Below are 25,018 nucleotides of genomic sequence, written 5' to 3'. Positions count from 1 at the left end.
GAACAACCTCCCTGCTGATTCTCTTAGCCAACGCTGTCCTGCAGTTCTATATCTCAGAGAAGTGATGCAGTTTTAACGGCAAAGGGTGGTCACAAAATATATTGATTTCATTCAGTTTTTAACTATTCTGCCAAATTATAAAAATGTAATGAAAAATGTATAGTACTTCCATTTAGGACCTTTCATTGAATTCTTTTTAAAATAATCTTATCTGTACAGAATGTTATATAGGTGCCTATGACTTTTGCACAGTACTGTAAATTATTGGGCTCATTAAGTAATGAGGAGCCGAAGTTGGTCTAAAATCCACAAACAGATACGGGCCACCTTGTCCATCCCTGCATTAGACTAAATGCAGAACAACATTTCATGGACTATGACTTGGAAAATGCCCATATAACTCAGCTGTGGATAAATTGCTTGGTCAGTGACCAAACACCCATCACCCTGTCACATGCAGGCCTGTGTTTGTGTGATATTTATGAGTAAATCTCTACTCTGCTCTTGCTCTTCAGCCTGGCCTCCATCCAGCTCTGTGAGCAGAACCAGGAAGTTACTCCCACTCTCTCTGTTACGCAATTTAGGACAAACAAAACTAAAGTGTCAGTCAGTGTGAGCAGTGAAATGGCTGAAGGTGGAATTTTACTGGATCAGGACGAGTTCAGCTGTGCGATCTGTCTGGATCTGCTGAAGGATCCAGTGACGATTCCCTGTGGACACAGTTACTGTAGGGGCTGTATTAAGGGCTGCTGGAATCAAGATGATCATACTGGTGTCTACAGCTGTCCCCAGTGCAGAACGACCTTCACTCCGAGGCCTGTTCTTGGCAGAAACACTATGCTGGCTGACGTCGTGGAGAAACTGAAGAAAACAGGTCTCCAAGCTGCTGCTTCTGCTCTCTGTTACGCTGGACCTGGAGACGTGGCGTGTGATGTCTGCACTGGGAGAAAGCGCAAAGCCGTCAAGTCCTGTCTGGTTTGTTTGGCATCTTACTGTGAAACTCACCTCAAACTTCACAATGAGCTCAACCCAGGAAACACACATAATATCGTCAATGCTACTGGACATCTGCAGGACAATATTTGCCCTCAACATAAAAAACTGTTGGAGATTTACTGTCGTACCGATCAGCAGTGCATCTGTCTGCTGTGTGTATTCAACGAACACAGAGGCCATGATAGTGTCTCAGTTGCAGTAGAAAGGACTGAGCAACAGGTAAGAACTGAGGTAAGAACTGATTCTCTTATGGCAGCTCTGATACTGGATGTAATGGCAGAGGTACTGAGTTAATTGGGAACAGTGGGATTGTTGTCTTTTAAAAAGTTTAAAGTTAACGTTCATATCATGTAACAAAAACAAAGTGCACATGATGTAATGTTTCTGTATTTGTCCTGTATGTATTCATGTTTATTCTTGTTAATTATTCATTTTTCATAGATCATTGGTTAGTGTTTTCCATTACAGTTCTCATTTGTCTTCCCCTGTTATTGCTACGCAATCTCTTAGTATTTCTGTACTGTTCTATAACTCCGCCTCCCTATGCTATCCCTGATTACTCGATTAGTTTCAGCGAAGTGTTCGCACCTGTCTCTAACTATCACTACGTCTTCAAGCTATGCAAATGTCTACTCCCTAACCCGGAGCCGTATGTTTTACATATTGGTTACGTGCATCCAGTCCGCGTTTTCGTCTCCCCTCTATGATTATGTTACTACTCCATTATGTTTCCCCACCTGTTGTCTATTTGTTTAGCCCACCTTTTCCCCAGCCCCACCTAGATTGTTACCTTCCCTCATGTATTTAAACCTCAGTCTCTGAATTGTTCCTTGAATTGTTCCTTGTCAGATTGTCCTTGTAAGCCTAATTCTTGAGATTCTTGATAGACACCCCTTTGCCTTTTGATTTCCGAGCCTGCCCTGCCCTGACCTGCCTTGTTTTATTTGCCTTTCTGCTTTTCTGGTTTTTTGGCATTCTGCTTTGTTTTCTGATTTCGATTTTTTGCCTTCGCCCTTCTGTACTTTAGCCTTTTGATTTTCTGGATTTTTGACCCCCTCGCCTGTTTTCAACTATTTTTTTGCCTTTCATTTTTGTCATGTTGTCAGTTGTCCCAAACTGCCATGTTTGCTAATGTTAGCAATATCTTAAAATTAGCTTAAAGCAGGACACTAGCTAAAGTTAGTATTCTCTTCTCAAACAAGTGGAAATGTATAATTGTTAAGATTTTTAACTAGAAGAAGATTATTACAAAACATCAAGTTGATATTTTTTACTTTTCAATGTGAAAAATGGGAAATATGTGCTCACCTCACTTTACAGTGTGCTCTAGTTTTCCCAGAGAGGATATGGCCTCAGACCATATAGAGGCACAAAACTAGTATTCCACTTTTAAGTAGCGCCCTCTGGTTGTGAAAATATTAACAGTGTGACAACTTACCCATGTGACAACAAGCCCCGGTCTCCCCTACAGTTACAGTGCAGTCCGAAAGTATCTGGACACTCGTACAATTCATATTTGAATAGTTGTTACTTATTTGAATCTAGTTGTACATTTTGATAGAGGTTGATTGAAAAGGGTTGCTCTGCCTAGCAATGAATTAATGTTCAACTTCAGCACCAACAGCATTGAACGTAAAAGCATCAACAGTTAAAAGATTTCACTATAAATGTAAAATATATTTAGTGGATTTAATGTGATAATTATTTAAAAGGTATCATATATCAATTCAACCACTTCAACAAAAGTATTTTGCCTGTAGAACTGCTGTGATTCAGGATTCTTACATATTTTACATAGTTCTCATTTCCTCAACAAAGTCCACAATGATAAAGTGGGAAATTAAGGCAAGTCAGCTCTCTCTGATAGCTCTGTTCACACCCCTCAGCCCACTATTTTCTCCCTGAATGGGAATCAACATGTTTGGAGCCACGACTTCACACAGTTGCTTTATCTATAAGCCCTTCTACACACTGACCTGCAGGTGGCATTATATTACTGTGTATTGTTCAATAATTAGAATAATTAATATATAATACTGCGTATCATTCAAGATCGCATAAATATTGGAACTATGCTTTCAATCACTTCCATTATTATTTTATCGTGAAAAACTTCTACATACTTGCATGTATTTAACCATTATTTAACTATTGTGAACGCAATATACAATGATGTGAGAAATCAATCTATCCACAGAAGCAGCTGGGGGCAACACAGAGTCAATTTCGGCAGAGACTCCAGGAGAGAGAGAAGGAGCTGCAGGATCTGAGACAGGCTGTGCAGTCACTCAAGGTGGGTACTGACCAGAGGAGAAGACAACAGCTGGCTGCTGGAAGAGCCATTTCAGGGCTCAGTCAGGGCTCTCCTCCAGTCAGCCAGTGAGGAGCCCAGTGTTGGGCCACTTTCCAGCCCTGTGGGGATCAATCCCACTGAGCCACACTGTGGGAAACAGGCTGTCTGGGGACCCACTAAGAGCAGAGTGAAAGGCCTAATTAAAATGTACAGCCCTCCTCTCTCTGTGTCTCCGAACAGCGCTCTGCACACACAGCAGTGGAGAACAGTGAGAGGATCTTTACTGAGATGATCCGCTCCATTGAGAGAAGGTGCTCTGAGGTGAAAGAGCTGATCAGAGATCAGGAGAAGGCTGAAGTGAGTCGGGCTGAAGGACTCCTGGAGCGACTGGAGCAGGAGATTGCTGAGCTGAGGAGGAGAGACGCTGAGCTGGAGCAGCTTTCACACAGAGAGAATCACATCCATTTCCTCCAGGTACCATCACTGGCTCTCTGACAGTCTGCACTGTGTACACTGTACATACATGGTGATGTGTGTTCCTACTTTACAAAGATCTGTTCCAGGCATCGACAGAGGAATCTGTATGAACTCTGTTCTCTGTGTGTATGTCTGTCTGTCTGTCTGTATGTCTATTCCACAGAGCTGTCAGTCTCTCTGTGTCCCTCCTGAACTTGGAGACTTACCCAGCATCACTGTCAGTCCACACGTCTCTTTTGAGGCTGTGAGGAAATCTGTCTCTGGACTGAAAGATCGACTTGAGGATATCTGCAAGGTGGAACTGGCCAACATTTCTGAATCAGGTTGTGAAACATTTAAGGAGAAAAATCATTTTTTCCAGTTTGTATTCCACGGAAAAGTTACAGTCAGTTACGCCGTTAGCACTCGGTAATATTTGCTATCCATCTCAGTCTAAATATTATCCTTCATCCTCCTCATCATTCTTAATTTCTGTGCTTTTCTCCCACTCTGTCTCTGCAGTGAAAGAAGCCTATACTGTAGAGCCCAGGACCAGAGAGGATTTCTTACAGTGTGAGTGCTCACTCTCAGCTGAGACACACACTCACACACATACTCACCCACACTCACACACACACACACACACACACAAATACTCACACTCACACACACACACACACATATACGCTCACACAAGCACATATGAAGACACACACTCACACACTCACACACACACACGCTCACACACACACATTCGGACAAGTGCACACATACATACACACTCACACACAGACATGCTCATGCAAGTGCACACACACACACACACACACGTGCACACACAAACACAAACACACACACAGACATGCTCACGCAAGCACATACACACACACACACACGCATGCACATGCAAACCCAAGCACACATGTACATGCACACATTAAAGAAAGATTGTATTTTCATATTACTCCAAAATAAAAATACAAAAATAGAAATTTACAAAAATTGCAAAAAATATCGTCAAGGTCTCCTACTTGCGTTTCCACAGAAACATTCAAAAACACACATGCAAACAAACATATGGAAAAACTTATATCACGCTGTATAGCGTTGTAGATTGAATTACACCCAGACATTAGATGGACTTGTCCTCATATTAAATCTTAACCTCCTCCTCCATCAGATTCCTGTCAGTTCACATTGGACCCCAACACAGTGAATAAATGCCTCCATCTCTCTAAGGGGAACAGACAGGTGACCCGTGTGAAAGAGATCCAGTCATATCCTGATCATCCAGAGAGATTTGAGGGAAAAGCCCAAGTGCTGTGCAGAGAGGGGGTGTCTGGATGCTGTTACTGGGAGGCTGAGTGGAGTGGGAGTAATACAGTGTCAATAGCAGTGTCATATAAACACATCAGCAGGAAGGGAAAGGGTGTGGACTGTACACTGGGATGTAATGACAAGTCCTGGAGACTAGACTGCTCTCCCTCCAGGTACTCTTTCTGGCACAATAACAAGGGCACTGAAATCCCTGTTCCACCCTCCTCCAGAATCGGGGTGTACCTGGATCAGAGGGCAGGAACTCTGTCCTTCTACAGTGTCTCTGACACCATGACCCTCCTTCACAGAGTCCAGACCACATTCACTCAGCCCCTCTATCCTGGGTTTGGGATTTATTCTCGAACCTCTTTAAAACTGTGTGATCTGGCATGAGGGGGAGAAATTCTTATTCAGCAGTCATCAAATCAAAAAGGGTAATTCATACCAATACCATAAAAATAATGTAACAGTAAATGTCATTTTATAATTGAAATTCATGAACTAAATAAAATGTAAGACCTTATATTCCATCCATCCATCCATCCATTATCTGAACCCGCTTATCCTGATCAGGGTCGCAGGGGGCTGGAGCCTATCCCAGCATACATTGGGCGAAAGGCAGGAATACACCCTGGACAGGTCGCCAGTCTATCGCAGGGCACACACACCATTCACTCACACACTCATACCTACGGGCAATTTAGACTCTCCAATCAGCCTAACCTGCATGTCTTTGGACTGTGGGAGGAAACCGGAGTACCCGGAGGAAACCCACGCAGACACGGGGAGAACATGCAAACTCCGCACAGAGAGGCCCCGGCCGACGGGGATTCGAACCCAGGACCTCCTTGCTGTGAGGCGGCAGTGCTACCCACTGCACCATCCGTGCCGCCTGACCTTATATTCTTTCAGAAAAAATGATTCTTTATCACAATGTTAAAAACAGAAGCAGACATTCTTTGGAGTTTTCATGACCTGAATTTGTAACATGAAGAATTGATTAATTCCATTCATTTCGCCTCTTTTTTCTGTGAATTTCTTTGATATTAGTTAGCACTGACTGGAGTTTTGCCTTATTTCTGTGATGTTTGCTGTGGATTGTACTAAAGTGTGACTGACTCTTTTTAACTCAAACTGTGCAGTTGTGCATTACATTCATTTCTGAAATAAAAATCTTACAATCAGTGGCATGCTCTACGGTGGATGGTTATGTTCTCAGACATGTGAAGATAAAATGATTGATAATCCCTGAAATATAAAGGCTACATGAGCAACACACACACAATGCGGGAGTGTGCCTTCTACTAAAAGCACATGCTCCATGCACTCAGTTGTTTTTGACTTCAGTCCTTTAAATATTCTTGCAAGCACACCTTTTGAGATATCGGTGGTGTGCTGGTGGGTTTTAGATGTTGTTGCTTGGTTGTCCAGAAAACCTCCAGTCCTGGAGGGCGGGTGTGTATGCAGGTTTAACTCCAGTCCTGGAGGGCGGTGTGTTCCATGTTGTTGTTATGTTGTTGCAGGTGGATACACATCCTTACTCCTGCTCTTACCACAATGTAAAATCAATCATCAGTCCACCAGCTCAAACATGCGTGTCAAAAAAGGTTGAAAATCCCTGCGACAAAAGATGGTGATGCAATATTACATTCAATGATAATGTGGTAAAATCCCGTTCCAATAATTGGTGTCAATCGATTTATTTATCCTAAAACATTCATGATCTAAACATGGAATGTTGTGACAAGTAATCTGTTTCCATAAAACTATGCTTTAGGAGTAATGTTACAGTTACTTATCATTTTGAGTAGTTGGATACATTGGTAGTTAGATGCATTGTAATGAATGAAAAGACAGTATTTTCAATTGTAAAGTGTGTATTTCATTTTGAAATGCTAATACTTTGAATGTTAAGTTGTGTCATTGTGAACAAGTGATTTGGTTCAGTGATCAAATCATTTTTGATTTATGTATATTGTATCCATGCAACAGAAAAAAGTGTTTAGAGTTTTGAAGAATGTTCTGAAATTAGTGAAATCTTTTAACTGTTCATGTATTTGTGTTCAGTATTCAGAGTGCTGAAGTTGAACATTAAACGATGGTGTTTTAGCTGTTAGGACTGCTTGATTCGGGAATATAACATATTTTACATAGTTCTCATTTCCTCAACAAAGTCCACAATGATAAAGTAAGAAATTAAGGCAAGTCAGCTCTCTCTGACAGCTCTGTTCACACCCCTCAGCCCCCTATTTTCTCCCTGAATGGGAATCAACATGTTTGGAGCCGCGACTTCACACAGTTCCTTTATCTATAAACCCTTCTACACACTGACCTGCAGGTGGAATTATATGACTGCACATCATTCAAGATCGCTTAAATATTGAAACTATGCTTTCAATCACTTTCATTATTATTTTACAGTGAAAAACTTCTTCCACCTTACTTGCATGGCAAACAATTTAGTGCCTATTTTTTGTTTTTTGTTTTAAACCAAATACCATTATTTAACAATTGTGAACACAATGTAGGATTAACTGCAGTTCTGGAGGGCCAGTGTGTATGCAGGATTTTTTTACCCAGTTTACACCACCAGTTACCAAGGCTCATTGTTCTCAATAGCTAATTCGCCCTACAAACCAGAACCAGTTCACTCGTAAATTAGACCACAATGAAATGCTACAAAACAAAAACATTCATCAGCTGCTGTTATATCACGAAACGTGGCTATAAATGGCAGGCAGCTGGCGAGCCCCGCTGGGCAAACGCAAGCGTGAGTGTGTCCTGTTCTGCCCAGTCCACACTGGGGTAATTGGTGCTGTGCCTTCTCCTCTCCATAGTGCGGCCCTGTTCCCCTGACCGGAGGATACAGAACCCCACAGCGTTCAACCATGGCGGTTCCAGACGGCAGGAAAGAGGAGCATTCCCTGCCTGGGGTTTCTTTCTGTTTAGATTTTCTTTTTGGGATGTGAACCCTGTTTTCATTAAAAATGGCCAAAAAGACTCAGCTTATTTTATCCCTGTGTCCTGGTTGTTTGTGGTGGCTTGATTCCGGTACCTGAGGAGGGGGTGTGGGAGAAAAATATAATGTAGTACAATGTAACCTAGGATATATGTATCCAGATATGTACAATGAATATAGTTAGAAAACTGCTTAAAAGAATAAATTGTGCTTGTGACAGATGACCAGCAAAAATGTAAGGGGGCTACAACCTTGATCGCTGTGGAGTCTTTCTGGAATTCCATAATGGATGATGAATTGGTCCCATAGGCATTTGGCAACGGTCTGGGCATTTTGGTTCGAGGTGGGAATGGCTACTGCATATTTTGTAAAGTGGTCTGTGATGACCAAGATGTCTTTGGTGTTGCTGGAGTCTGGCTCCAAGGTGAGGAAGTCCATGCACACAAGCTTGAGAGGTTGTGTGGCTGTGATGTTCACAAGTGGTGCAGCTTTCTCTGGTGGGACTTTACGTCGTATACAGCGGTTGCAGGTTTTGATTTTAGCCTCCACCTCAACTGACATTTTGGGCCAATAGAATCGCTTCCGAACAAGGTCAAGTGTTCGCTCCACACCCATGTGGCCCATGTCATCATGAAGACTCTTCAAGACTAAGGGTCTCAGGTCTTCAGGCAGCACAAGCTGGGAGTGAGTTTGTGCACCCTCTTGTCGCTTTCGATACAAGACATCATCCAAGACTCTGAGAGATGGTGGAGGTTTTTCTCCTGACTACATATGTTTAAGTACTTCACGAATGCAGGTATCAGCTCTTTGCTTGTTTCTCATTTCAGCTGGCGTGAGTAGGGGAATGACAGGTAAGCCACCAAGCTGATCCTCCTCTTAAAGCTTTCGGGGATAGCCTTTGGATGGCGGGCAAGTGACACAACCAAGGTGGCGCTGGGCGATGTTTCCCCGGAATGATTATTGATCAGTTCATGAACTAAGTGCTTCTCGCAGATGGCTTTGATGGTGCTTTCATTCAGATCTGCATGTTCAGATTCCGAGGCGGCATGGATGGTGCAGTGGGTAGCACTGCTGCCTCACAGCAAGGAGGTCCTGGGTTCGAATCCCCATCGGCCGGGGCCTCTCTGTGCGGAGTTTGCATGTTCTCCCCGTGTCTGTGTGGGTTTCCTCCGGGTACTCCGGTTTCCTCCCACAGTCCAAAGACATGCAGGTTAGGCTGATTGGAGAGTCTAAATTGCCCGTAGGTATGAGTGTATGAGTGTGTGAGTGAATGGTGTGTGTGCCCTGCGATGGACTGGTGACCTGTCCAGGGTGTATTCCTGCCTTTCACCCAATGTATGCTGGGACAGGCTCCAGCCCCCCTGCGACCCTGATCAGGATAAGCGGGTTCAGATAATGGATGGATGGATGGATGTTCAGATTCCAACAAGTGTCTTTTTGTTAACTGTTGTTAGCAGTGAGTGCGTTGAGTGGCTTCACAGTCAGAGTCTGACATCACCATTCTTCTTCCTGACGACTACAATTGGCGAGGAGAAAGGTGATTCGGATTCACAGATGACTTCTGCATCAAGAAGTTGCTGGATATGATTACGCACAGCTTCTATGTCCTGAGGGTGTATAGGTCTTGCCCTGTGTTTGAATGGTGTCTCGTGACTGAGGTTTATGTGGTGTTTTATTTTATCAGTGCGACCAAAGTCAAGATCATGCTGTGCAAACACTTCTGGCATGGAGATCAATTTTTCCGTTATCCTCTCTTTCCACTCACTGGGTACTGGAGAGTTCCCAAAGTCAAACTTGAGTTTCGATTTGTAGTCAGGTTTTGTTGAGGGGTCTGAGCCAAGAGATCTGAGGGACTGAACACTCTTGATGGCATGTATCTCTGCTATCACAGCTTTCTGGGACAGAGTGATATCATGGCCTGACTCGTTCTTAAGAATGACTGGAATGCGGAGAGATAGCTTAGGTAGCAGATTTGCTAGGCCATCTGTGACCAGTATGCCACCTGGTAAGGAAGCTGACTTTGGTGACTCTACCGTCACCCACTTCCCAGTGTTTGTATTTCTGCAGCTCACTGATCCTTCAAGGACTTTGATTTGACCAGCAGCAATAGTCTCAGAGTCTCTGCTGTGCAGTTTCACTTCTCCCATACTGGAATCAACAGACTGTCTTTGTCTGACTCCAAGGGTTTTTAAGACAACTTTGTAGCCGTAAGGCAGAAACTGGTAGTTCTGAGGTGCAACGTCTACATACTGCTCATAAAGAACATCCAAAGCGTTGGTGCCTATCAACACTGATGACAGAGAGGAGCGCATATCAGGCACGATCAGGGCTAGTGTGGGCACCTCAATGTCTACCCCGAATGTGCTCATACAGAACTTGATGGTAGCTTCAACATAGCCAAGGTAAGGGACATCCTGACCATTAGCTCCCTCCACTTCAAGCAGGTTGTTCAATGAGTGGATAGGTAGATGAGACAGGTTCTCTTGGTAGAAGGAATTGGGGATTGTTGTGACTTGAGAGCCTGTATCTAATAAGCAGCTGCAACCTTTGTCACCTCTGGTCACTTGTGCAGTGCACCTAGCTCCAACTAGTCCTTTTGGCAGGGTTACTGACTGCTCTTTGGTGTGAGAGGCTGAAAACATATGGGAGGTGTGCCACTTCTGTTTGGGACATTTTGTCTGTGTTCCAGTCCCTGCTTGCCCCTCAGCAGGAACTGACTCTAGTTTAAATAGTCAGGCTTTGAGGTGCTGTTTTCAGTATCCCATGCTTGCTGCTTTTCTCTTAGCAGCTTCCTTTTTGAAGCTACCAGAGAGGGGTTTGGTTCACTGTCACACTGGGGTTTGATATGTCCATCCTCTCCACATCTGAAGCAATACCAGGGTTTTGGTCTATTGCTTGTGTTGCTCTTTACATCTCGGCCACGAGACTGCAGCTTTTGTGATGTGTCAGCTGAAGACTCGCTGACTTGGGAGCTTCTAGTTTGGCAGCTGGTTTGGTTAGACTCTTTCTGCTGCCTTTCTGTGTGATTCATGTGAGCTGGGATTGTAAATCAGCTATTTGTCTTTTTAGATTTTGGATTTCAGATTTGGAATCAGGAGTCGATTGTGATGGGGTGCATTCTTCACACTGCACGCAAATGCCTTGATAATGGGATGACACTTTCGGCTTTGAGGCATGGAGATACTGCTTCATGCGGGATGCTTCGGAGGTCTGCTTGTCTTCTGCTGTGCGGAGTAACAGGAGAAATTCTGCAAAGGTAGGTGGGTTCTGTTTTCTTTGTTCTAGCAGCAGTTCAGATATTAAGGTGTTGTCCCAGCAACAAACTGTCTTAAAAGTTGCCGGCAAAGGTCGCTTGTAGCCACGCCTGCCCTCCTGAAGGTGGTGTTCAGCATCACTTGCAGCCGTTGAAGGTAAGCTGAGGGTTTCTCACCATTATCCTGCATTGTGTTAAGGTATTTTGCAAAGAGGTCATCTCCAACTTCGACAGTACTAAAAGCGGAATCCAGGATCTCCAAATACACATTTAGAGGGGATTCAGGTGTCAGGTGCTTCACCATGTCAATAGCGGGAGACGAAAGGCTTTCAAGGAGTTTCCGTGACTTGTGTAGATCTGACTGTTTTGTGTCTTTAAGAAGAAGTTCCACATTAGAACGCCATGTCTCATAATCCACTTCATTGTTGGGTCAGGGGCAATGCCCAGAGAAGGGTCTGAGTCTAAGGGATGCATATACATGCATAGCAGAGTCTTCATTTCTTACTATGTGCTCGACTATTACTTTCTGTACTTCAGGTGGATTGACATCGAAAAGTTTTAGAGCAGGCTGTGTCTTCTCTTTGCAGGGTGCTGGTGGTGGAGACCAGTTACACTCTGGCTGAACATGTTGCTCTGGTATATCAGGTGAGTTCACTCCCACGTGTTTGTTTGGGGTTTCAGAGTTATCCAGGTCGACAGCTTCACTGACGGCGGAGAGTTCTCCTTTGAGGACAGTTGCAAGGTCCTCACCAGTCTGTTTTGCTATCTCCCTTACCTCGAAGAGGTAAGTCTGTGTAGCCGTTTTGCTAGCTACAGGTACGTAGGCACTGGCTAAGGCCCTAATGTGGTAACCGGTGTCAGTTTGAGTCTGAGTGTAAAGCTTGTATGGCAACAAAGGTGAGAGTGCCTGTACAGCTGTACCATATTCATACTCTACGATCATTTCTCTGTCTGGCTCAGAGGTGTCTCCTGGGATTGTTCTTTGAATGGCGCCGTATCGCTTAAGGAAGTCATATAGTTCCTCATCAGCTTCAGCGCCAATTATACCACTAACTATAACTGAGTTAGGGATTTTTACACTGCTCGTCTGAACTACTTCCATCTCTAGACACCATTCAAGGTCTCTGGTCTATATTGATCTGAACCACTCCTGGCTGGCTCGCCAAATTTATGCAGCACTTGTGACACTGTACAGACAGCTATAAGCCACTGGACCAGTTCTAGGCTCGAAGGAGTAGTTGAGTCAATAAAATAGTAGACCAGGGACTAGAGATTTGGAATGAACAAGCCGGCAGTTTACTAAACAACAGAACTGATAATACAATACACATATACAAAATATTCACAATAAGGCAGGTAAGTGACCCTTTCACCCTCCTTGTTTATCCCTTTCCTTACTTAGAATAGGTTATTTTAGGTTTTGTTCTCAAATTAGTTTTTATCAACTAGATAGTTTCTTAAGACCAGTCTATATTAATAGCCTACATTTAACAGGTTAAACCCATTTATTTTAGCTTTTTTCCCTTTCTGAGTTAACTCTTTTCTTGGTTTCAGGTGAACAGGTAAGTATCCTTTAAATACCCCTTTTTAGGTTAATTGACCATTTAAAGTATTATCTTCACAGGAGAAATACAATCAAAATCCACCATTCAACTCAAATGTCAATATAGTACAACATTGCTAATTTAACTCTCCAATGTAAATGCAATGTCACACTCAAGAACAATAATCCTTTTAGTTCAAGTTCAGTTCAGTATCTCAGTTCCATTTGTCCCACTCTGAGAATGAGAAAAATCCACAATTCTACTGCAACAGTGATTAGCAGTAGCCTATTTTGGTAGGTCAAACCGTATGCAGGTGATCCGGTCACTGAGATATCTTTTCAATCCTTGTAGGTAAGAATTCCTTGGGTGAGGCTCGCCATCTGGTGTCCTGTGCGTGCGTGTCTTCCACGGCCACACACTGAACGAATAATCTTAGAATCTAACTCCACGTTAAAGTTCAACTTCCTGGGAAACTCTCCCGGGGGGGAAAACTAGTAGTCTGTTTCAACGATCACCAACTTCGATTTTGTTGGGATAGACCCTCAATTTACATTACATTACATTAATGGCATTTGGCAGACACTCTTATCCAGAGCGACGTACAACAAAGTGCATACACATAACCAGGGATAAGTGCGCTGAAAGACCCTAGAGGGAAGTACAATTTCAACTGCTACCTGTACAACAACGATAAGGACCAGGGCCTATTTGAAATTTTTTATTTTTTTTTAACTAACAAATAAACAAACAAACAACAAAGCAAAACTGACCAAACTTAACGAGCCAAACACTGCTTACCTAGCCAACTAAAAATACCGATACACAAAGCAAGTCACAGAGACAACAATTAAGGTTCACAGGGAGGTAGGGAGGGATGGGGAGAGGTGCTGCTTGAAGAGGTGTGTCTTCAGCTTGCGCTTGAAGGTGGGGAGAGATTCTACAGTTCTGACCTCAACGGGGAGTTCGTTCCACCACCGTGGAGCCAGAACAGACAGTAGTCCTGAGCGTGAGGTGGAGGTTCGGAGAGGGGGAGGTGCCAAGCGGCCTGTGGAGGCTGAACGAAGAGGTCTGGCAGGGGTGTAGGGTCTGATGATTTTTTTGTAGATAAGCTGGGGAAGACCCTTTAACTGCTTGGAAGGCTAGCACCAATGTTTTGAATTTGATGCGAGCCATGACAGGCAGCCAGTGGGGAAGTAAGCAGGGGGGTGACGTGAGTATTTGGGAAGGTTGAAGACCAGACAAACTGCTGCATTCTGGATGAGTTGGAGGGGTCTGATGGCGGACGCTGGGAGGCCAGCCAAGAGGGAATTGCAGTAGTCCAGGCGGGACAGAACCATCGCTTGGACCAGGAGCTGGGTCGAGTAGGGGGTGAGAAAGGGGCGGATTCTCTGTATGTAAGAACCTGCAAGACCGGGTCACCGCCGCAATGTTCTCGGAAAGGGACAGTCTGCTGTCCATCACCACGCCGAGGTTCCGTGCACTGGGTGATGACGTGAGTGTGGTATCCCCGAGGGAAATGGAGAGATCCAGATGGGGAGAGGTTTTAGCAGGGATGAATATCATTTCAGTCTTGCCTGGGTTGAGCTTTAGATGGTGGTTGTCCATCCAGCTCTGGATGTCCCTCAGGCAAGCAGAGATACGGGCTGCGTATCAGACGGTGGGAATGAGACGAAGAGTTGGGTATCGTCCGCGTAGCAGTGGTAGGATAGCCCATGCGCAGTGATCACAGGGCCAAGGGAGCGAGTGGAAAGAGAAAAAAGAAGCGGGCCTAGGACTGAGCCCTGGGGAACTCCTGTGGCGAGGGGCCGAGGTGTCGATACCGAACCAGCCCAGGCAACCTGGAAGGAGCGACCAGAGAGGTAGGACTCAATCCAGTCCAGGGCTGTGCCACAGATGCCCGTTGCTGACAGGGCAGACAGGAGGATGGAGTGATCCACAGTGTCGAAGGCAGCAGAGAGATCTAGGAGAATGAGGACAGAGGAGAGGGAGGCTGCTCGTGAGGCATGGAGTGACTCACTGACGGAGAGGAGCGCAGTCTCTGTCGAGTGGCCCGATCTGAAGCCAGACTGATGGGGGTCTAGCAGGTTGTTGTTAGAAAAGAAAGAAGAAAGTTGAGTAGAAGCGGCTCGTTCTATAGTTTTAGAAAGGAAAGGTAAATCTCTAGTAAAGTGAGTAAATCTCTACTCTGCTCTTGCTCTTCAGCCTGGCCTCCATCCTGCTCCACACCTGCTGCAGCTATGAGCAGAACGAGGAAGTTACTCCCACTCTCTCTGTTACGCAATTTATGAGAAACAAAACAAAAGTGTCAGTCAGTGTGAGCGTCAGTCAGTGTGAGCAGTGAAATGGCTGAAGGTGGAATTTTACTGGATCATGAACAGTTCAGCTGTGTGATCTGTCTGGATTTGCTTAAAGATCCAGTGACTATTCCCTGTGGACACAGTTACTGTCGGGGCTGTATTAAGGGCTGCTGGAATCAAGATGATCATACTGGTGTCTACAGCTGTCCCCAGTGCAGAACGACCTTCACTCCGAGGCCTGTTCTGAGCAGAAACACTATGCTGGCTGAAGTTGTTGAGAAACTGAAGAAGACAGGTCTCCAAGCTGCTCCTTCTGCTCTCTGTTACGCTGGACCTGGAGACGTGGTGTGTGATGTCTGCACTGGGAGAAAGTGCAAAGCCGTCAAGTCCTGTCTGCTTTGTTTAGCATCTTACTGTGAAACTCACCTCAAACTTCACAATGAGCTCAACTCAGGAAAAACACATAATATCATCAATGCTACTGGACATCTGCAGGACAATATTTGCCCTCAACATAAAAAACTGTTGGAGATTTACTGTCGTACCGATCAGCAGTGCATCTGTCTGCTGTGTTTGATCGATGAACACAGAGGCCATGATAGTGTCTCAGCTGCAGTAGAAAGGACTGAGAAACAGGTAAGAACTGGATCTCTTATGGCAGCTCTGATACTTGAATAATGGGAGAGGAACTGAGTAACAGTGGGATTGTTGTCTTTTGAAAAGTTACTGAAGTAACATTTATATTATGTAACAAAAACCAAGTGCACTGTATTATCTGCAATTTCTGTTTCATAAGATTTATTTGGTAAAATCTAACATACAGCACAGTTACAGTGCAGTCGGCAAGTATCTGGACACTTGTACAATTCATATTTTAATAGTTGTAACTTATTTGAATCTAGTTGTACATTTTGAGAGAGGATGATTGAAAATGGTTGCTCTGCCTAGCAATGAATTAAGTGGTTGAATTGATATTTGATACCTTTGTAAATAATTATCACATTAAATCCACTAAATATATTTTACATTGATAGTGAAATCTTTTAACTGTTCATGCATTTGTGTTCAGTATTCAGAGTGCTGAAGTTGAACATTAAACCAAGGTACTGCTGGATTGAGGAATCTCACATATTTCACATAGTTCTCATTTCCTCAACAAAGTCCCCAATGATAAAGTAGGAAATTAAGTCAAGGAAGCTCCCTCTGACAGCTCTGTTCACACCCCTCAGCTCAATCAACATGTTTGGAGCCGCGACTTCACACAGCTGCTTTATCTATAAGCCCTTCTGCACGTTGACCTGCAGGTGGCATTATATTACTGCATATCATTCAAGATCTCATAAATATTTAAACTATGCTTTCAATCACTTTCATTATTATTTTACCGTGAAAAACTTCTTCTACCTTACTTGCATGTCATACAATTTAGTGCCTATTCTTTGTTTTTTGTTTTAAACATGATGCCATTATTTCACAGTTGTGAACGCAATATACAATGATGTGAGAAATCTATCTATCTACAGAAGCAGCTGGGGGCGACACAGAGTGAATTCCAGCAGAGACTCCAGGAGAGAGAGAAGGAGCTGCAGGATCTGAGGCAGGCTGTGCAGTCAATCAAGGTGGGTACTGACCAGAGGAGAAGACAACAGCTGGCTGCTGGAAGAGCCATTTCAGGGCTCAGTCAGGGCTCTCCTCCAGTCAGCCAGTGAGGACCCCAGTGTTGGGCCACTTTCCAGCCCTGTGGGGCTCAATCCCACAGAGCCACACTGTGGGAAACAGGCTGTCTGGGGTCCCACTAAGAGTTGATAGGCCTAATTAAAATGTACAGCCCTCCTCTCTCTGTGTCTCCTAACAGCGCTCTGCACAGACAGCAGTGGAGGACAGTGAGAGGATCTTTACTGAGATGATCCGCTCCATTGAGAGAAGGTGCTCTGAGGTGAAAGAGCTGATCAGAGATCAGGAGAAGGCTGAAGTGAGTCGGGCTGAAGGACTCCTGGAGCAACTGGAGCAGGAGATTGCTGAGCTGAGGAGGAGAGACGCTGAGCTGGAGCAGCTTTCACACACAGAGGATCACATCCATTTCCTCCAGGTACCATCACTGGCTCTCTGACAGTCTGCACTGTGTACACTGTACATACATGGTGATGTGTGTTCCTACAAAGATCTGTTCCAGGTATCGACAGAGGAATCTGTATGAACTCTGTTCTCTGTCTGGATGTCTGTCTGTCTGTATGTCTATTCCACAGAGTTGTCAGTCTCTCTGTGTCTCCCCTGAACCTGGAGACTTAACCAGCATCACTGTCAGTCCGCATCTCTCTTTTGAGGCTGTGAGGAAATCGGTCTCTGGACTCAAAGATCAACTTGAGGACGTCTGCAAGGTGGAACTGGCCAACATTGCTGAATCAGGTGGTTAAACATTTAAAGAGAAAAATCTTTTTTTCCAGTTTGTATACCATACAAAAGTAATTGTCAGTTACGCTGTTAATACTCGGTAATATTTGAAATCCATCTCAGTCTAAACGTTCTCCTCCATCGTCTTCATCATTCTTAATTTCTGTGCTTTTCTCCCACTCTGTCTCTGCAGTGAAAGAAGCCCATACTGTAGAGCCCAGGACCAGAGAGGATTTCTTACAGTGTGAGTGCTCACTCTCAGCTGAGACACACACTCACACACACACACATACACACACATACGCTCATACAAGCACATATGAACACACATTATATTATATTATTGGCATTTGGCAGACGCTCTTATCCAGAGCTACGTACAGTTGATTAGACTAAGCAGGAGACAATCCTCCCCTGGAGCAATGCAGGGTTAAGGGCGGATCTTATTGTGGCTACACCGGGGATAGACCCACCGACCTTGCATGTCCCTGTCATTTACCTTAACCACTACGCTACAGGCCGCCTACACACACACATACTCACAACCACACACACACACATACTCACATCCACACACACACACATACTCACACGTACACACATACACACACACACATGCTCATACAAGCACACACTCACACATACACACATGTACACTCACACATTCTTTTTAGAAAGAAAGATTGTATTTTCATATTACTCTAAAATATGAATACAAAAATAGAAAATTACAAAAATTACACAAATATTGTTGAGGTCTCCTACTCAATCATTTTGTTTCTGTTTCTATGGAAACATTCAGAAATGCACATGCAAACAAATGTATGTAAAAATTTAAATCACGTCGTATAGTGTTGTTGAATGAATTACACCCAGACATTAGATGGACTTGTCCTCATATTAAATCTTAACCGTCTCCTCCATCAGATTCCTGTCAGCTCACATTGGACCCCAACACAGCAAATAAATGCCTCCATCTGTCTGAGGGGAACAGAGAGGTGACCTTTGCGAATGAGATCCAGTCATATCCTTATCATCCAGAGAGATTTGAGGGAAAAGCCCAAGTGTTGTGCAAAGAGGGTGTGTCTGGACGCTGTTACTGGGAGGCTGAGTGGAGTGGGATTGATACAGTGTCAATAGCAGTGTCATATAAACACATCAGCAGGAAAGGAAAGGGTGTGGACTGTGCACTGGGATGTAATCACAAGTCCTGGAGACTGGCCTGCTCTTCCTCCATGTACTCTTTCTGGCACAATAACAAGGACACTGAAATCCCTGTTTCACCCTCCAGAATCGGAGTGTACCTGGATCACAGGGCAGGAACTCTGTCCTTCTACAGTGTCTCTGACACCATGACCCTCCTGCACAGAGTCCAGACCACATTCACTCAGCCCCTCTATCCTGGGTTTTGGTTTTCTCATGGATCCTCTGTTAAACTGTGTGATCTCGCATGAGGGGGAGAAATTCTCAATCAGCAGTCATCAAATCAAAAAGGGAAATTCATACCAATACCATAAAAATAATGTAACAGGAATGTAATTTTATCATTGAAATTCATGAACTAAATAAAATGTAAGATCTTATATTCTTTCAGAAACATTCATTCTTTATCACAATGTTAAAAACAGAAGCATATTTTTCATTACCTGAATTTGTAACATGAAGAATTGATTAATTCCATTAATTTCACCTCTTTTTTGTTTGAATTTCTTTGATATTAGTTAGAATAGCACTGACTGGAGTTTTGCTTAATTTCTGTGATTTCTGCTGTGGAATGATTAACATAACTCAACATAACTATTTCCTTTTTGATCAGGATTGTAGTAAAATGTGACTCTTGACTCTTTTTAACTCAAACTGTGCAGTTGTGCATTACATTCATTTATGAAATAAAAGTCTTACAATCAGTGGCATGCTCTACGATGGATGGTTATGTTCTCAGACATGTGAAGATAAAATGTTTGATAATCCCTGAAATATAAAGGCTACATGAGCAACACACACACAATGCGGGAGTGTGCCTTCTACTAAAAGCACAAGCTCCATGCACTCTGTTGTTTTTGACTTCAGTCCTTTACATATTCCTGCAAGCACACCTTTTGAGATATTGGTGGTGTGCTGGTGTGTTTTAGATGTTGTTGCTTGGTTGTCCAGAAAACCTTCAGTCCTAGAGGGCCGGTGTGTATCCAGGATTAACTCCAGTCCTGGAGGGCGGGTGTGTTCCATGTTGTTGTTATGTTGCAGCAGGTGGATACACATCCTTACTCCTGCTCTTACCACAATGTAAAATCAATCATCAGTCATTTGACCACCAGCTCAAACATGGGTGTCAAAAAAGGTTGAAAATCCCTGCAACAAAAGATGGTGATGCAATATTGCATTCAATGATAATGTTGTAAAATCCTGTTCCAATAATTGGTGTCAATCGATTTATTTATCCTAAAACATTCATGATCTAAACATGAAATGTTGTGACAAGTAATCTGTTTCCATAAAACTATGATTGAGGAGTAATTTTACAGTTACTTATCATATTGAGTAGTTGGATACATTGGAAGTTAGATCATTGTAATGAATGAAAAGACAGTATTTTCAAATGTAAAGTGTGTATTTCATTTTGAAATGCTAATACTTTGAATGTTAAGTTGTGTCATTGTGAACAAGTGATTTGGTTCAGTGATCAAATCATTTTTGGTTTATGTATATTGTGTCCATGCAACTGAAAAAAGTGTAGAGTTTTGAAGAATGTTCTGAAATTAGTGAAATCTTTTAACTGTTCATGTATTTGTGTTCAGTATTCAGAGTGCTGAAGTTGAACATTAAACGATGGTGTTTTAGCTGTTAGGACTGCTTGATTCGGGAATATAACATATTTTACAAAGTTCTCATTTCCTCACCAAAGTACACAATAATAAAGTAAGAAATTAAGGCAAGTCAGCTCTATGTGACAGCTCTGTTCACACCCCTCAGCCCCCTATTTTCTCCCTGAATGGGAATCAACATGTTTGGAGCCGCGACTTCACACGGTTCCTTTATCTATAAGCCCTTCTACACATTGACCTGCAGGTGGCATTATATGACTGCACATCATTCAAGATCGCTAAAATATTGAAACTATGCTTTCAATCACTTTCATTATTATTTTACAGTGAAAAACTTCTTCTACCTTACTTGCATGGCAAACAATTTAGTGCCTATTTTTTGTTTTTTGTTTTAAACCTAATACCATTATTTAACAATTGTGAACACAATGTAGGATTAACTGCAGTTCTGGAGGGCTGGTGTGTATACAGGATTAACTGCAGTTCTGGAGGGCCGGTGTGTATGCAGGATTTTTTTCCCCAGTTTACACCACCAGTTACCAAGGCTCATCTTTCTCAATAGCTAATTCACCCTACAAACCAGAACCATTTCACTCGTAGATTAGACCACAATAAAATGCTACAAAACAAAAACATTCATCAGCTGCTGTTTATGTCATGAAAGGTGGCTATGAATGGCAGGCAGCTGGCGAGCCCCGCTGGGCAAACGCAAGCGTGAGTGTGTCCTGCTCTGCCCAGTCCACACTGGGGTAATTGGTGCTGTGCCTTCTCCTCTCCACAGTGCGGCCCTGTTCCCCTGACCAGAGGATACAGAACCCCACAGCGTTCGACCATGGCGGTTCCAGACGGCAGGAAAGAGGAGCATTCCCTGCCTGGGGTTTCTTTCTGTTTAGATTTTCTTTTTGGGATGTGGACCCGTGTGCCATCCTTGTATTTTTGTTTGTGTGCACGTGTGTGAGTGTGTGGACTCCTCTCTCCCAGGTGCGTTGGTCCCCCTGGGGTGGTGGAGTGTGGGCAGGCTCAGGAGAGGGTCTGATTGTGAGCACAGAGAGGAGTGAGTGTGGAGCACGGGGGGTACTGACCAGTGTGGGGTAGTGGGTTGAGGTGCAGTGTGTGGTAGTGGGTTGAGGTGCAGTGTGTGGTAGTGGGTTGAGGTTCAGTGTGTGGTTGTGGGTTGAGGTGCAGTGTCTGGTAGTGGGTTGAGGTGCACTGCGTGGTAGTGGGTTGAGGTTCAGTGTGTGGTTGTGGGTTGAGGTTCAGTGTGTGGTTGTGGATTGAGGTTCAGTGTGTGGTAGTGGGTTGAGGTGCACTGTGTGGTAGTGGGTTGAGGTGTAGTGTGTGGTAGTGGGTTGGGGTGCAGTGTGTGGTAGTGGGTTGAGGTTCAGTGTGTGGATGTGGATTGAGGTTCAGTGTGTGGTAGTGGGTTGAGGTGCAGTGTGTGGTGGTGGGTTGAGGTGCAGTGTGTGGTAGTGGGTTGAGGTGCAGTGTGTGGTAGTGGGTTGAGGTGCAGTGTGTGGTAGTGGGTTGAGGTGCAGTGTGTGGTAGTGGGTTGAGGTTCAGTGTGTGGTTGTGGGTTGAGGTGCAGTGTGTGGTGGTGGGTTGGGGTGCAGTGTGTGGTAGTGGGCTGAGGTGCAGTGTGTGGTAGTGGGTTGAGGTGCAGTGTGTGGTAGTGGATTGAGGTGCAGTGTGTGGTGGTGGGTTGAGGTGCAGTGTGTGGTAGTGGGTTGAGGTACAGTGTGTGGTAGTGGGTTGATGTGCAGTGTGTGGTGGTGGGTTGAGGTGCAGTGTGTGGTAATGGGTTGAGGTGCAGTGTGTGGTAGTGGGTTGAGGTGCAGTGTGTGGTGGTGGGTTGAGGTGCAGTGTGTGGGAGTGGGTTGAGGTGCAGTGTGTGGTATGAGGTTGAGGTGCAGTTTGTAGTAGTGGGTTGAGGTGCAGTGTGTGGTGGTGGGTTGAGGTGCAGTGTGTGGGAGTGGGTTGAGGTGCAGTGTGTGGTAGTGGGTTGAGGTGCAGTTTGTGGTAGTGGGTTGAGGTGCAGTGTGTGGTAGTGGGTTGAGGTGCAGTGTGTGGTAGTGGGTTGAGGTGCAGTGTGTGGTAGTGGGTTGAGATGCAGTGTGTGGTAATGTGTGCATGTATGAACTGTTTTTATTAAAAATTGTCATAAAGACTCAGCTTACTTTATCCCTGTGTCCTGGTTGTTTGTGGTGGCTTGATTCCGGTACCTGAGGAGGGGGTGTGGGAGAAAAATATAATGTAGTACAATGTAACATAGGATATATGTATCCAGATATGTACAATGCATATAACTGCTTAAAAGAATAAATTGTGCTTGTGACAGATAACCAGAAAAAATGTAAGGGAGGGGTGAGTGCTCGGCCACAGCTTCAGGAGATGAGGCAGAACACTCTCCCATCGTTGGGTGCGCTCAGGTGCTTGTTATGACAGAAAAGAATGAGGAGAAAGCGAACCCAAGGTCAGTTCCTCCTTAACCAGCATAGGAGGAAAAACAGATGATAAATGTAAGCTTTGTAGTTACCGTAGCAGTGTGTCAATTGCAAAACAAATGTTATATGACTTAAAGAGCAGATGTAGGCCCAGGAGTACAACGCGTGATGGAAAAGTACTGAAACACTGTATGAAGATGATTGGCTTTCACCGTAATGTATTCATGTGATAACTTAGGATGTGTAATGGTATAAGGATAGACACCCTGTCTGCTAAAATCTAGAGTGTATTCTCACATTGGTGTGATGCATTCTCGGTGCTTTGTTATTGCGTTCTTTTAAACGGGAAAGGTTGTTTGCAAAACGTCATCTCGCCTGGGAATTTCCCCTACAACCTTGATCGCTGTGGAGTCTTTCTGGAATTCCATAATGGATGATGAATTGGTCCCATAGGCATTTGGCAACGGTCCGGGCCTTTTGGTTCGAGGTGGGAATGGCTACTGCATATTTTGTAAAGTGGTCTGTGATGACCAAGATGTCTTTGGTGTTGCTGGAGTCTGGCTCCAAGGTGAGGTGTTCGCTCTACATTTTCTTTTTAAGAAATGAGGAGCCGAAGTTGGTCTAAAATCCAGAAACAGATACGGCCCACCTTGCCCATCCCTGCATTAGACTAAATGCTGAACAACATTTCATGGACTATGACTTGAAAAATGCCCATATACCTGGAGACTTTGTGTGTGATGTCTGCACTGGGAGAAAGCGCAAAGCCGTCAAGTCCTGTCTGGTTTGTTTAGCATCTTACTGTGAAACTCACCTCAAACTTCACAATGAGCTCAACCCAGGAAACACACATAATATCATCAATGCTACTGGACATCTGCAGGACAATATTTGCCCTCAACATAAAAAACTGTTGGAGATTTACTGTCGTACCGATCAGCAGTGCATCTGTCTGCTGTGTGATCGATGAACACAAAGGCCATGATAGTGTCTCAGCTGTAGTAGAAAGGACTGAGAAACAGGTAAGAACTGGATCTCTTACAGCAGCTCTGATACTGGATATAATGGGAGAGGTACTGAGTAAATTGGGAACAGTGGGATTGTTGTCTTTTGAAAAGTTACTGAATATGTAACAAAAATCAAGTGCACTGTATTATCTGCAATTTCTGTTTCATAAGATTTATTTGGTTAAATCTAACATACAGCACAGTTACAGTGCAGTCGGCAAGTATCTGGACACTCGTACAATTCATATTTGAATAGTTGTAACTTATTTGAATCTAGTTGTACATTTTGATAGAGGTTGATTGAAAAGGGTTGCTCTGCCTAGCAATGAATGAAGTGGTTGAATTGATATGTGATACCTTTGCAAATAATTCTAACATTAAATCCACTAAATATATTTTACATTGACAGTGAAATCTTTTAATTGTTCATGCATTTGTGTTCAGTGTTCAGAGTGCTGAAGTTGAACATTAAACAAAGGTATTTTGGCTGTTAGAACTGCTGGATTGAGGAATCTCACATTTTCACATAGTTCTCATTTCCTCAACAAAGTTGACAATGATAAAGTAGGAAATTAAGTCAAGTCAGCTCTCTGTGGCAGCTCTGTTCACACCCCTCAGCCCCCTATTTTCTCCCTGAATGGGAATCAACATATTTGCAGCTGCGAATTCACAGTTTGCTTTATCTATAAGCCCTTCTACACACTGACCTGCAGGTGGCATTATATTACATTATATCTGCCAAATTATTAAAATTGTATGAATAATGTATGGTACATTCATTTAGGACCTTTCATTGAATTCTTTTTTAAATAATCTTATCTCTACAGAATGTTATAAAAGTGCCAAAGACTTTTGCACAGAACTGTAAATTATTGGGCTTTTTAAGAAATGAGGAGCCGAAGTTGGTCTAAAATCCAGAAACAGATACGGGCCGCCTTGCCCATCCCTGCATTAGACTAAATGCTGAACAACATTTCATGGACTATGACTTGAAAAATGCCCATATAACTCAGCTGTGGATAAATTGCTTGGTAAGTGAACAAACACTCATCACCCTGTCGCATGCAGGCCTGTGTTTGTGTGACATTTATGAGTAAATCTCTACTCTGCTCTTGCTCTTCAGCCTGGTCTCCATCCAGCTCCACACCTGCTGCAGCTATGAGCAGAACGAGGAAGTTACTCCCACTCTCTCTGTTACGTAATTTATGAGAAACAAACAAAAGTGTCAGTCAGTGTGAGCGT

The 25,018-nt window shown here is 43.8% G+C and overlaps 2 protein-coding genes across 2 annotated transcripts in view; both read left to right on the top strand.

The window, feature by feature from the left end:
- Positions 1–624: 624 nt before the first annotated feature.
- LOC133108055 (tripartite motif-containing protein 16-like) lies at positions 625–5,576 on the top strand. Its single transcript, XM_061217466.1, has 6 exons — positions 625–1,227; positions 3,194–3,289; positions 3,530–3,763; positions 3,930–4,089; positions 4,268–4,318; positions 4,926–5,576. The coding sequence occupies exons 1-6, from the start codon at positions 625–627 to the stop codon at positions 5,453–5,455; spliced, it is 1,674 nt and encodes a 557-aa protein (XP_061073450.1). The 3' UTR covers positions 5,456–5,576.
- An 8,972-nt stretch (positions 5,577–14,548) lies between these two features.
- LOC133107573 (uncharacterized) overlaps positions 14,549–25,018 on the top strand; it is a 41,847-nt gene continuing 31,377 nt past the window's right edge. Inside the window, exons 1-6 of the mRNA XM_061216566.1 lie at positions 14,549–15,751; positions 16,639–16,734; positions 16,971–17,204; positions 17,362–17,521; positions 17,700–17,750; positions 18,434–18,954. Of these exons, the coding sequence (XP_061072550.1) occupies positions 15,161–15,751; positions 16,639–16,734; positions 16,971–17,204; positions 17,362–17,521; positions 17,700–17,750; positions 18,434–18,954 (1,653 nt within the window). The 5' untranslated portion in view covers positions 14,549–15,160. The remainder of the gene's footprint in view (positions 15,752–16,638; positions 16,735–16,970; positions 17,205–17,361; positions 17,522–17,699; positions 17,751–18,433; positions 18,955–25,018) is intronic.

Source organism: Conger conger, chromosome 13, assembly GCF_963514075.1.
Source record: "Conger conger chromosome 13, fConCon1.1, whole genome shotgun sequence".
Classification (NCBI taxonomy): Eukaryota; Metazoa; Chordata; class Actinopteri; order Anguilliformes; family Congridae; genus Conger; species Conger conger.
Note: the sequence above shows the minus strand (reverse complement) of the source record. Positions and strands in the feature narration are given on the sequence as shown.

What these genes read in the sequence shown, in the direction of transcription:
- LOC133108055 (XM_061217466.1), top strand. Translation starts at nt 625, where the DNA reads ATGGCTGAAGGTGGAATTTTACTGGATCAGGACGAGTTCAGCTGTGCG. An exon ending in ATCACATCCATTTCCTCCAG is followed by an intron (nt 3,764 to 3,929) that starts GTACCATCACTG and finishes TCTATTCCACAG; the next exon opens with AGCTGTCAGTCTCTCTGTGT. An exon ending in GGCCAACATTTCTGAATCAG is followed by an intron (nt 4,090 to 4,267) that starts GTTGTGAAACAT and finishes CTGTCTCTGCAG; the next exon opens with TGAAAGAAGCCTATACTGTA.